Below are 14,014 nucleotides of genomic sequence, written 5' to 3'. Positions count from 1 at the left end.
CTTCAACCTATAAAGCATGAGCTGCATCACTCAGCTACAGCACCTTTCCAAATGAAGTTATGCATGAGTTCAGCAGAACACAATGCTATGGTCTGTTACCATTTCATCCGAACTGGTTGAATATTTTAAAGAGACTGCAGAGCTCTTCACAACTGCACAAACAAAAGCAAAAGTAGCAGTGTTGCCAATGTATAACAAAGGAAGGAGATCAAACATACATATGCCAAAACGTTCTCTTACATAGGAAACAGGTCCCTTCCAAGAAGTCCCAAAGAAAATTAAAACATTTTAGTTTCAACATGCAGAGTTTATGCTAGCCACCCAGAGCGGAGAAAGCACATGCCAACTTCCCTAGCCATGGGGGGGGGGAGAGGGTTATTATGAGGTTTATGGGGAATAAATTGTTTGTTTCACCTGTGGTCGGGTTAATGCTTGCTGCAATGTGGAAATGAGAGAGGGCATTGGCATGATGTGAAATGTGGCGTTGAACTTCATGTGTTCCCATCTGATCAGGCAAGTCTTCCGTGTGAGTGATAAGTACTGAAGATCTTCGCTGCCCCTTCCTCAAATTTTTCAAGTGATGAATGGTCTGAAGAGACAAGAGTCGTTTTTAGAAAGCCCTAAGAAACAATGCTCAAGTTCATCATGAGAATTCATCTCTGCAAACTGCAAACAGATTATTTTTCTAAAAACAGACCAAGGGCCCAATCCTATCCAACTTTCCAGCTCCAGTGCAGCTGTAATGCAGCCCCAGGATAAGGGAACAAATGCTTTCATACCTTGAGGAGGCATCTGCAACTGCCTCCCCACCACGGGATGTGGTGTACACCCCACTGGCACAGCTGCACCAGCACAGGAAAATTGGATAGGATTTGGCCCCAAGCCAACAACAAGCAAAACACCACTTTCTTTTCTCACTGCAGCCTCTTTGCGAAGCTAGAGGTTCTTGTTCATTTCACCCAATACCTCCAAAGCATGCTGGATGTTGTCCTTGTGCCTTCCAGAATGAGAGAAGCTGCTACTGCTGCTGATACAGGAAGTACTTGTCTCGCAGATCTGCTCCCCCAAGAGACAATCTTCAGGTAACAAAGTTTCCATCCACAGCCGGCAAATGCCATCATGGCATGAAGTCAACAGCACATTGCAAACAGACCCCCTAAAAGACAAAAACACAAGGATTGACTCTTGTAGCTTCATGTTTCATAGGACAGCAGCAGAGCTGAACACACTGTGCTCACTGAACACTTGTGCGGTCACTACTACCACCACCAATATTTCATCTGAAATCTACCTAACCAAATTCACTCACTAGTGTATCCATAGTAATTGTGTGTGCATGTATGCTTTAAAGCAGGGGTGTCCAAAGTTTTTGGCAGGAGGGCCACATCATCTCTCTGACACTCTGTCGGGGGCCGGGGAAAAAAAGAATTAATTTACATTTAAAATTTGAATAAATTTACATAAGTTTACATAAATGAATATATTAAAGATGAACTTATATGAAATAATGGTTTTGCAATAGCTCAAGGTCAAACGGAATGAGAGCAGCTGTGTTGGGCCAGTGCGGGCTCCAACAAATCTCCGGAGGGCCAGAGGCTCATTGGAGACTGGGGGCTTCCTGAGGGCCACATTGAGAGGCCTTGAGGGCCGCAAGTGGCCCCAGGGCTGGGGTTTGGGCACCCCTGCTTTAAAGAAACAGCTCTAATTTAGATTAAATATTTATATAGGTGTTCTCCCCACATCTGTGGATCTGGTATCCATGGTTTCAGTTATCTGTGGTTCACCACAGGCCCCCCCACACCCATCCTGTTTTATTCTTGTTAAAGCAGTCGGCTTTTACAGATGCTACAACAGGAAAGTGACAAGCATGCAGGCAGCCTGAATGCTACGGGGACACAAAATGTTAACAGGAAGCAGGCAGGGGCACAAAGCTTTACATCCATAGGATTCCCCCAGAATACAGTTTCTGTATCTGCAAGGGGAGGAAGCTGGAACAGATTCCCTGTGGATACAGGGTGGACACCTATATAGGACACCTATACACTGCCTTTCAACAAATTTGAACAAGGTTCAAAATGGGGCCTGTCACTGAGTAGCAGAGCATTTGGTTTGCATTAAGGATGTTCCAGCTTCCATCCCTGATATCTTCAGTTAGAGAAAGCTTCCTGTCTGAAACCCTGGAGAGTCATTGCCCCAACCAGAGCAGACAATACTGAGCAAAATGGACCAATGGCCTGACTCAGTCTAAGGGAGCTTCCCAAGTTCAAAATCAAACTAGTTTCAGAACGGATTTCCAAAGCGGTTTTCGCCGTAGCACAAGGGGAGTGGCAGGAAATACATTCAAAGGAAAAGCCTAACGTTCCACTGAACTAGCCTCCTTGCATGAGGTAAGGCTACAACCCTGTGAGCACTTTCTTGAGACAAATCTCCATTAAGTAAAGTGGAATTTATTTCAGAGTTAACATGCATAGGAGAAGCCTGTAAATATCTCTTTGGATTCTGGCCTGTGAGCCAATACTACCCTCCTAACTGTAACAATGCACAAGTTCCTTTTGCACATACCCACTCATTCATAACATGGAAATTATGTTTCTACCACCACTACCATCACCACCTTCTATCAAAGTCAACATTTATGCATTACTGTTTGGACAATTTAAGTAACATTTCCTCTAAGGTCATTCTAACCTGGGCATAAACTTGCTAGTGTTACGCCACGAAAATCCCGTCACCGCTCGAGGATGCGCCAGGTACACAAAGGCAAAATGAATGGGTGCAGAGCTTTTCTTTTGTTCGTCACCCTCTTGGGGCAGAAGAGAGGACTTCCAGCCAGTCATTGGATACCAGACTTTTAGCAGACAATCATCCTATACAAACCAACACATAGTAGATTGGCAATGCATATATATGCGTCCAAAAATAGCTCTAAACCACTGGAACTGAGCATCAGTTTGCATTTGCATTAATACCAAAAAGACACAGCTGAGACTGTGGGCTAAAGCAGATGTCAACTGGAAGACCCGCAATGGGATCTGCCAACTTTTTAAACAAAAACCTGAAAGTGCTGTGTAGGTGTGGGAGAGAATTAAATAAGGGAAGTAGAGCACATGAAGGAGGGTCAATGGTCAAAAAGCCTAACAGAATCTGCTTCAATGTAAAAAAGTGAAGGTTGGCATAATATCTACGGAGCATACAGGCTTATTAATTTTTCCACAGTTTATACCACCCGCCCTCCCCTGTTCCTTCCCTTCTTTTTTTTCCTCACAACAACCCTGTGAGGTAGGTGAGGCTGAGAGAACGTGACTGGCCCAAGGTCACCCAGGAAACTTCATGGCTGAATAGGGATTTGAACCTTGATCTTCCAGGTCCAACTCCAACTCCAGAACCACTGCACCATCCATGCTCTCAAGATGCTTTCCTGCTCACTTCTCCCCCTTTTTAAAGGGTGGTGGTGGTGGCCACTCACCGGACAAGATATGAACTTGATACAGCATATTTTTATTAATACCTTATGCCCACAAAATGACACTGCTCCCTTATCCATTATATTAGCCAAAAGGCCGAGAAGCTATTACACTGCCTATATTGAAAATATGACTGCAGTACAAAAAGGTAAAAATAATAAATTATTAGACAGAGATTTTCAAATTATCACAAGAGATTTCCAAGTATAAACAGCTCCTGGAAGGGCTTTTTAAGACAATAATTCCTGAGCGTGAACACTTGATGTGAAGTTAACAAGAAAATGTAATTTTCAACTAGATTAGGGAAGGAGGTCTGGTCTAGAGGGTAGAGCCTCCGTTAGCCCAAAGATAACAACAGAAGGTCGCCAGTTGAGGACACCGGCAGCTCCCTGAATGGCTGAGAATGGCGAGACCTTGAAGCAGCTGACAAGCCCAGCTGAGTGATTCCACCTGCTCTTACTGTGAGCAAGAAGCGTCTTGGCTGCCCTCCATGTGGGAGATGGAGCTGCTTGTCAGCCTGCATGGGAGAACTGGAGGTCAGAAGTGAGGCCAAACCAGGAAGATCCATTCTGAAATGTTGTTGGTTCTTGAAAGAGAGAACCTCTATGATTGTAAAAATCCAGCCTGCCTATGTAAACCACCTTGAATAAAGTCAGAGGAGTAATCTGATGACCAGAAAGGCAGTATATAAATACTGAGTTGTTGTTGTTAATAATTATTATTAACAACAACAACAACAACAACAACAACAATAATATTAAGAAATGCGATGAACAATGAAAACCTTGATGCTGCACCTAAAATGGAAACCTTCTCTGTCAAAAGGCAGAAAATGGCTTCTAGGACCATCTGTTTTGGTTGTTTAGTCACAGAACTCTGGCGCTTCACATATACAGGCTCGACAGATGGGAACTGGCAACAATACAGACTTTGAAAACCTCGCCTTAAGTCAGATTATCATTAACGGGAGTTTTGGTTAAATGCAAAATTAAGGGAATGTGCAGAGCAAATGATTCATAGGTGCACTGTGCTGTGGGGAACCCAGCAAGAAAGGGAACCTTAAATGGTTCACTGGAATTACTCTTGAGACAGGCTAGAACACGGTTTTGTCTAACCAAATAGTCATTGGTACAACTCAGACGCAAGGCTACACCAACAGTTCAAGGAAGCTCTACCGCACCCCTCTCCTCCTCTCTTGCGTGTGAAAGGACAGTGAAAGTTTTGTTGGCTATCTTAACTTGTTCTAACTCTTGTCAGTTAACAAGTCACAATTACCCAAGTTCACACGCAACACAGAATTGCACGCATAAGATTGAGAGAGAGCACATGCGTCCATAGCTTCCTTTGGCTTGTTCATGTAGCATTACATACATAGCAACATCAAACAATTACCGTACATCTTACTGACTACAATTATTAACAGAGCCCTGAAACTTCTTAAACATTTCACTGGTCTCTTATGCTTACCTTCCCAGCTGTGGCAAAATATTCACCATCAGGTGACCACTCCATCATATATACAGACACTGCAGTTCTAAAAGAGCAGAGGGAGAGAACAATTCTTAATTCAGAGGGAAATTACTACTTTAAGTACCCCTTATTTTAAATGTAACAAATATTTACGATGCTGCATGTTCGCTATGGCCGATTACAGCCATTTTCAGATCAAAATTTTGTTACGAACGCAGAAGAAGGGAGGCCAAAATAATTCTTCTTTTTTTTAAAAAAAAAACTTGATTTTCCAGAAAGAAAAGTTAACATTACGTCATAAGGATTCTTTAACCACATATTTGCTATCACCACTTGGAATTCCAATCAGCAACTCATATTATTTTAATCAGATTAGCGTACTAATTTGTTCCAGGTTTCTGGGTCCTACATCAGTAGATTTGAATATATGTGGATGCCAACAACATGGCTGGAGGGCCTCCCAGATGTTTCTATGAGGCACTTCTGGTTTGTCGGCAAACCAGACGTGCCTTCCAGTCATGTCTAAGAGGTATTCCGAGGCACAGGGAGGTTGTGCCTTCCGGATGCTTCTACGAGGCACTTCTGGTTTGTTAGCAAGCCAGAGGTGCCTTCATGTCTAAGAGGTATTCTGAAGCACAGGGAGGTTGTGCCTTCCGGATGCTTCTACAAGACACTTCTGGTTTGTCAGCCTGGTCCCCACCGCAGCGGATTTCATTATCCGCAGAACCAAGTGTTCATGGAGTGTCCTGGAAAGGATCCCCTGTGGATACTGAGGGCACACTGTACGTGAGTGGGATATACAATTCTGTACTGCATTACATGTACAAAAGGCAGTGTCATTTTAGGCCCAATCCTGTCCAAGTTTCCAGCGCTGACGCAGCCACAAAGCAGCCCCAAGGTAAGGGAAAATATGTTCCCTTACCTCAAGGAGGACTACCTGATACCCCCTACCACTGCCACAGGCTGCAGCGCACACGCCGTTGGCATAGCTGCATCAGTGCTGGAAAGTTGAATAGAATTGGGCCCTTTAAAAAAAAGTCACAATCTTTCTGGGTGGCCTCCGACTGGACTTCTGCCATCAGAAGCTAATTGTGCGGACAGAAACGTCCTTTGCAAGTGTAGGGTGCCCAATGACAGAGGTGCTGGTCGGGATGCAAGTCCCTGTTCTTTTTTTCTTAACACATTTCCCACTGCCAATCAACTTACTTGCACTGCCAGACACACTTCCAGTCACTTAGAACAGGATGGATCTTGTCATCTTTGGCTTCACCCTCAGGATCATCTTCCTCCTCCTCTTCTAGAACATCACTAGATGGAGGGGCCCATAACTGCAGATAATCTGTGGCAGTCAGCAGTCGGTTGCCTGGAAACAACACATACATATCTAAAGCAGAAAGCTATGTACATTGATTTCTCTTTTATAGGAGACACACACACAAATTTGGATGACACTGCCGAAAACAAGCTTAGAAAACAATTTCTATACACAAAACCAAAGCAGATTTATACTAAATAAAGCAATATATTTGCTATCTAAAAAGAATCGAAGAATGAGTGGTCAATGGAAAAGCAATATAGTTTGAGCAAAAATTTGTTCAGCAATAATCATCCATCAGTGTTTCCCAAACTGTGGGTCAGGACTTCCGGTGGGTTGAGAGCCAATTTTTGACGGGTCATGAAGAGTTTTTGAAATGTATCTTTAAAAAAAAACTTTGCGAGCACCTTTGCCCAGTTTGCAGAAGAAAATTGTTAGCTGGATCGCTAACCTGTGGTAATCTTTATATCTCCAAATTAAAATGTCACATTTTCTGATTTTCTCTAGTAACTGGCACACTGTAGATCACTTGTGAACTCAGTTTCAATGTTTTGTCTGGCCTGGAAGTTCCTAACTGCACATCTTGCTCTCCAGTTCAGCCCTCTGGGTACCCTGGAATGACTGTAAAGGTTTGAGGGAACAATCCTTGAACTCCATTTCTAGGGAGAGTTTAGCAAATACCAACACACACATACTATACTGAGGTCTCTAGCACCCTTGGGAGCACAGAACCCCAATTATTATTCATTTATAATTTATCAATATTAATAAATAAAAATATTATTTCTTTCGAGATCTCTTTTTTTAATGGGTTGCAATAGATTGTTGCTTTAAAAAGTGGATCCCAGTGCTAAAATGTTGGAGAAGCGCTGATCTACATTATACCAGGGACAAGTGGGTGTGGGCGGCAGATGAGGCAGGATCGACCCCTGGAGTTCTTCAAAAAGTGGTGCCACAACAACCACCCATTTAAAGCCAATACAGATTTCCCAAAAGTCTGATAGTTGCTTCAATTCTCAACTCCCTTCCTACTATTTTCCCCTTCTCAACTCTTGCCCATGCAATCTTGAATGACTTTATTTATTTATTTATTTATTTATTACATTTTTATGCCACCCTTCCTCCAAAGAGCTCAGGGTGGTGTACACAGATGCTCCCCTCCTGTTTTCCTCATAACAACCCTGTGAGGTAGGTGAGGCTGAGAGAAAGTGACTGGCCCAAGGTCACCCAGGAAGCTTCATGGCTGAGGGGGGATTTGAACCTGGATCTTCCAGGTCTGAGGCCACCTCCCAAACCACTACACCACCCTGGCTCTCTTTCTAGGCTATGGATGGATGGATCACATGGCATCTATGCACACAGAGCCCTGTACACATTAAAACATACTACACAAGGCAGGAAAAGAGATGCAACCACACAAATATCCATTTGTGTGGGGTGTGCCTGTCCCAACACATCAGGAGAGTGAACACATCCCCAACAAAGGTTGTCCAGTGGCACCTCACTCATATTAGTGGGAACCGAAAGATATTCCTTAAAGAAAACCCATCAAAAGCACTCTTCACTGTTAAACATACTGAAAAGTTTATGTCGTATTACCTTGGGGATCCCATGCTAAGTTGAACGTCATAGAACTGAGGAAAAACTGTCCTGTTTTCAGCCATTGACACTTCAGTTGCTGCAGTGTAATACTAAGAATTAGTTCTTGAGAAATGCACACAACCCAGAAGCAACAAAACATGCATCGACTTCTGCACAAAGGTCTAAACACGTACTTCAGGTCTTGATTTTCTACACTTTCATTTGACCAGATTACGTAACTACATTCCTGTAAGACAGCACTCTTCAAAGGAAAAGGATTAGCGTCAATAATATACACCAATTAAGCACATTTCAGTAAGGGAAAACAGCCATAGCTCAGATACGAACACAACCAGAAAATGAGCTTGCAGTCCTGCTTGTTTGCAAGAATGGCTAATTTCCTATACATCATCAAAGAGGTGGAGAAAATCAGCTTAGGTTCCATTTCTGCTTAGAAAGAGAAAAATTAAAGATCTGAATAGGGTAAGCCTTTTTTAAAAATTTTGCACCTTGTACACAAGCTAACAAAACCCTGTCGTATTTAGTCTTATACAGGCATGCTCCAAAATCCGTGGGGGTTCCATTCCAGAACCCCCACAGAAACCTGAATCCTCAGATACCGAGGACGCCCCCCTGCCCTCCAAAGCACAGCTCCCCTCGCCTCCAGAGGCTCTTCTGAGCCCTGCAGAGGCCATGTGAGTCTGCCTGTGGCACCTGTGGGTCTCAGAATAGCCATTTAGGCCAAAAAAAGTCACACAAAGTTTTTTTTGTAAAATTGGAAATGACTTTTTATGCCCTTTAAAGGCATAAAAACATCACTTTACGAAAAAAACTGCAAGGAACTTTTTTTGGTCTAAACCAGGGGTGTCCAAACTTTTTGGCAGGAGAGCCACATTATCTCTCTGACACTGAGTTGCGGCAGGGAAAAAAAAATTTCAAAATTGAATAAATTTACATAAATGAATATATTACAGATGGAACTTATATGAATGAATGAAAGTCTTGCAATAGCTCAAGGCCTATAAAAGGTCGTGCACAAAGCAAGGCTGGCCTTTCCTTTGCTGCCGCTACTGCATCACAAACATGAAACAGCAGGCAATGGAGGAAGCCCTCGTCCCACAGCTCATGCAAGAGGTCGAACAGTCGCCCTCATGCTGACAGCAGTTGTGTTGGGCCAGCACGGGCTCCAGTAAATCTCCAGAGGGCCAGAAGCTCATTGGAGATTGGGGGCTCTCTGCGGGCAGGATTGGGAGTCCTCGAGGGCCACAAGTGGCCCCTGGGCGGGGGTTTGGGCACCCCTGGTCTAAACAGCCATTCTGAGTCCCATAGCGGCTGTGTGAGGGCACTTGCGGCCTCTGTAGGGCTCAGAAGAGCCTCTGGAGAGCCTCTCCCTGCAGGTGGCACAGGAGGTCTCCCCTCATCTGCAGTAAACAGAAACTGCTGATACAGGATTCACAGATATGGCCCCCCCCCATGTATTTTAAGTAACAATGTCTGAAATATCTGAAGATGTACCTTAGGTTGAAACAGTGGTTCCAATACTGTAAGCTGTGGCTTCATAAGAACATAAGAACAGCCCCACTGGATCAGGCCATAGGCCCATCTTGTCCAGCTTCCTGTATCTCACAGCAGCCCACCAAATGCCCCAGGGAGCACACCAGATAACAAGAGACCTCATCCTGGTGCCCTCCCTTGCATCTGGCATTCTGACATAACCCATTTCTAAAATCAGGAGGTTGCGCATACACATCATGGCTTGTAACCCGTAATGGATTTTTCCTCCAGAAACTTGTCCAATCCCCTTTAAAAGGCATCTAGGCTAGACGCCAGCACCACATCCTGTGGCAAGGAGTTCCACAGACCGACCACACGCTGAGTAAAGAAATATTTTCTTTTGTCTGTCCTAACCCGCCCAACACTCAATTTTAGTGGATGTCCCCTGGTTCTGGTATTAAGTTGTTGTTATTAATTATTATTATTATTATTAATTATGGTATATTATTATTATTTTAATATATATTATTATGGTATATTATTATTATTATTATTCTGTAAGGCAAGACTTACCCTTACAGAAGCCATGCTGACTCTCCCTCAGCAAGGCCTGAGGGAACCGTTGATACCAGCCGGAGAGATGCAGAATCCTCAGAAAACTCCCTGCCCTATACAATATATCGGATGTATAGTCCGAATGGGAGCCATGGTCAGTGGCCCAGTAGGTCAAGGGAGCCAACAGTCAAAAAAGTTTGAGATCCAGTCAAACTGCATTGGAAAACTTGGCTGCCACTTTTGGAGTGGCAAAAGCCAAAGTGGTATTTGGAGAGGGAGGGATGATTTACAGGGAAAAGGTGGCAGTCAGGAACTGCTTAACTCTCTCATCTCTTGGCTTTTGCAACTCTTCCCTAGTTGCTTTTGCCCCAGCCAAGGTTTCAAATGCATGCCTTGGATGGTGCACATACACAGCTGAAGCCCTGTCTGGAAGAATGGCTGTGGGAAGAGGGGCGTTAGGGAAGATAGCAACCTGGGGAAAAAAAACATTGCACCCATGTTCTCCTCTGCAAATCATTCCCTGCTGTTGCTACTGTGCAAGGGAGAAATGGCACTCAAAAAAATACCAAACACTTACCAAACATCTGAATCAACCACAGGATGCTTAGATCTTGTCTTAGTAATGCCACTCAAAAGCAATTTCTAGCAATGCTGTAAGCTGCCACCCAAAATATATACTTTATGTCATATAGTAAAAACTTACACAGTTCCGCTTGTGAGAATTTATGCCAAGGGGTTCAAAAATACAAACTGCATTCCCATAAGAGGCTGCAATCTAGAGTGGATTGAAGAAAACAGTTACACTGAGCTTTAACACACAGGTGAATATTTTACTGTTTAGAGATATGAAAAGCATCTCCTACACGATGTTATGCGCAGGAATGGACTCTGACAGAAAATAAATGTGTACAAACATCACATGACTGTTGTACCGGAGACAAGATTGAGAGGGACACATTGGCCTCCTCCCTTTTCTTGTTCAAAGAAAGTCTTGCAAACAAAAAAAGTTAACCACTTCCTATATCCTGCAATTTGCAGGGTGACTTCTAGGAGCCCAGGATAAGAAAAACAACCTGAGCTTTAGTGATAAATAAAAGAGCTACTGATGTTCCAAATCATGCATGGAATTTTTTTTTTTTGGCAGATATGATTATTTTCCATTCAATATAATGCTGAAGTTTACACCACATACACAAATAGAAACCACACACACACACACCCTGAGAGTTGCACTCCGATGAGCTTAAAGCCAAGAGTTCCACGGACCCAGCAAGCTTTTACTTGCTCTGTCCAACTACCAATAAAGGTCAGAGGAATGTGGGTGGTTTACAAATACAAATGAAGTCAGTGCCACCAGAAAGAGTTTGAAGCAATACAAGGAGTTACATAAGCACAACTGCCAAGTCATGAATGCAAACATATACCACACAAGAGTTCCAGAATAACTGCCATGCACAAAATCTCACAATTACTATTGCAAACTTGCTTAAACTTAATCCCAAAACTTGCATATTTAAGCCATTTCGGCCCAGCACTGCATATAATCAACAGGGACAAAATGTGTACACCTGTAGGCCAGGCAAAAATGGGTTAAGGTGGACCAAGAAAGGAGTCTTTTTCTTCTACCTTTCTGAAGACCAGGTCCTCTGAATAATTTTGAACCTAAATTTGTAGGTAGTTTTGACTCCTGAGAACAGATGTATCAATAAGCAGAACTTTTCATCTGAAGGTTAAAAATCATTCTAGAAAGTAGATTAAATATTTCCAGCACATGTGGTAGCAAACTCTGGGGAAATGTGCTCTTTGGTTTTTACAATGCATTTATTTTAAATGGTATTAAAGGCTGTAATCGCATACTTACTAGGGAGTAAGGGCCCAAACCTACCCAATTTTCCAGTGCCGGTGCAACCATGCTAAAAAGGCATGCACTGGATCCTGTGGTGGGGAGGCAATCACAGAGGTCTCCTCAAGGTAAGCGAACATCTGTTCCATTACCTCAGGGTTGCACTGAGCTGCACCAGTGCTGGAAAGTTTGATAGGATTGGGCCCTAAATTCCACTGAACCCAATGGAACTTAGGGTATAATCCTATGTAGGTCTACTCAGAAGTAAGTCCTATTGTGTTCAGTGGGGCTTACTCCCAGGAAAGTGGGGCTAGGATTGCAGCCTTATTCTGAGTAGACTTGAATAGGATTGCACTGTAATTCTTTTTTTTTTTTTAAACACCATTCAGGTTTAACTCAAGAGACATTTAACACTTAGGAGCAGTAAATAAATAAACAAGTCAGCCAATACAGCATGGCATTCCACAACAAAAGTTCAGAGAGTTTAATCACCAATATAGGTAAGGATAAATGCCACCAAAAGACTACCACAGTTCACTATTTAGAACTTAAACCAACATAGTAATTACAGTACAAGTGCATTTTCTACTCATCTAATTGGAAAGCTGGATAGACATCGATGATTTAATTTTTATCTAGCTTCCCATAAAGAAAATTAGAGAGGCTACCTTCTGCATATTGATCAATAAACAATTTATAGTCAGAGCTGAATGGAGAGACTCCTGCAATGTCTCCAATAGAAAATAATCCCCATTTATATTTTATACGGACAGAAAATAAGGTTATGTAATAGAATCATGTATTTTTTGACTACATATATTTTTGATGTATTTTGAGTTAATGGGGGAAGAGTTTGTTAGTTTCAATTTGTTTACAGCTCAGTCCATTCTGAATATTTAAGCTGGTAACAAAAGCAAAAGAACCATAGCAGAAGTATCCCACCCTCTGCTGACTTACAGCCCAATTCTGAGTTGCCTGGTGCAGAGGGCTGCCGCAGTGCCGAAATCGGCTACAGAGGCTTCCTAAGCATGCCGCTGGCAACTCCTCAGAGGAAGGGGACTTTCATTGTCTTCTTTTGGGTAAGGGAAATAGCCCCACAACGGGATTAATCAATTCTGCAGTGGCTCTTTAGCGGGCACAGAATCAAGGAGTCCCATGTTGGGCTGTGTGGCCTGATATGGGGCTCTGGGTCTGGTGAGACAGTCCGCGAGGCTCAGGATTGGGCCCTCAATGTGCAGCTCCAAAAGTGTCCCCCCCCCCTTTAAAAAAAAGGTAGGTTTTTAATGTTTCTAAAAAGATGCTCAGGCTTGGACTATGGGAAGTCTTTCGTGGCCTGGCATTCCACAGCTTCAGAGATGCTCCTGAGGCTGTACTTGAAGTTTCAACTGTTGAAATTTAAAAGTTCCAACCATGTACCATGTCTGTTTTACCCATCTCCCACGTGTTTTGAAATCCTTACCCTTCCTTGCTGTTGGGAGCATTCCACACAACTGACTTGGATGTTTCCATGCTTAGCACCAGGAATAATCTGTACACATTCGAAGTCATTTGCCAGAATAACAATATCACATCCAGAGCCATATGCCTAAAAAAAAAAAAAAGAAGGTCAAAAACAAACAAAATTGACCATTATGCTACCATTATTGGAAAAGACAAAACAGAAACAAGCATCGCAAAAGCACGTAGTGCATAAATTGACATTTCTATCTCATTCCTCATTTAGGAGAACGCACATTTGTATTACTAAATAAATTGGTCTAGCATATGCCAATTTTCACTGGGGTACACCACAGAGAAATAGTCGATGGTGTGGAGTTCTATGCATGCAGAGCTCTTACTGGAAAATAAAAGAGGCCTTTGGACTAAACCAGCATCTGTGCATTGGTACCATTCCAAGTTCTCCTTGCTGCTCCCTGCAATATATATTTTGTTTAAATCTGATCATCATATATGCCAATTTGTAATCAAGAAAGGAGGGCTGTTCACAAGGAATACAGCTAACACTAATGAAAAGAACTTGAAAAAAATTCAAGGAGTTATACAAGTGAATGCTACTGCAGAAGCAATGCTATTAATTAGCTCCATAACTGAAAAAGAAAGGTGAATACCCACATGAAAAGGGAAGGACACATTGGTCTAGAGCAGTGGTTCTTGAACTTTTCCGGCTTGCGCCTCCCTGATCCTTGTAGCCATTGGCCACAGCTCCCCATCACAACACCTCACCTCAGTTACTCCCAAAATGGGGATGAAGGTGTTATAATTATACACTAGAAACAAGGCTGCCAGCACTCT

The 14,014-nt window shown here is 42.9% G+C and overlaps 1 protein-coding gene across 3 annotated transcripts in view; it reads right to left on the bottom strand.

Annotated features, from left to right (window-relative positions):
* Nucleotides 1–14,014, bottom strand: part of DMXL2 (Dmx like 2) — a 94,953-nt gene that overhangs the window by 63,615 nt on the left and 17,324 nt on the right. For all 3 annotated transcript variants that reach the window (XM_066634827.1, XM_066634825.1, XM_066634826.1), the window contains exons 2-9: nucleotides 13,182–13,307; nucleotides 10,583–10,654; nucleotides 7,849–7,927; nucleotides 6,141–6,297; nucleotides 4,932–4,998; nucleotides 2,689–2,867; nucleotides 967–1,156; nucleotides 415–589 (exon numbers count right to left, since the gene is read on the bottom strand). In XM_066634827.1, coding sequence (XP_066490924.1) covers nucleotides 415–589; nucleotides 967–1,156; nucleotides 2,689–2,867; nucleotides 4,932–4,998; nucleotides 6,141–6,297; nucleotides 7,849–7,927; nucleotides 10,583–10,654; nucleotides 13,182–13,307 — 1,045 coding nt within the window. The remainder of the gene's footprint in view (nucleotides 1–414; nucleotides 590–966; nucleotides 1,157–2,688; nucleotides 2,868–4,931; nucleotides 4,999–6,140; nucleotides 6,298–7,848; nucleotides 7,928–10,582; nucleotides 10,655–13,181; nucleotides 13,308–14,014) is intronic.

The sequence above is a fragment of the Tiliqua scincoides genome, chromosome 8 (assembly GCF_035046505.1).
Source record: "Tiliqua scincoides isolate rTilSci1 chromosome 8, rTilSci1.hap2, whole genome shotgun sequence".
Taxonomy (NCBI): domain Eukaryota; kingdom Metazoa; phylum Chordata; class Lepidosauria; order Squamata; family Scincidae; genus Tiliqua; species Tiliqua scincoides.
Note: the sequence above shows the minus strand (reverse complement) of the source record. Positions and strands in the feature narration are given on the sequence as shown.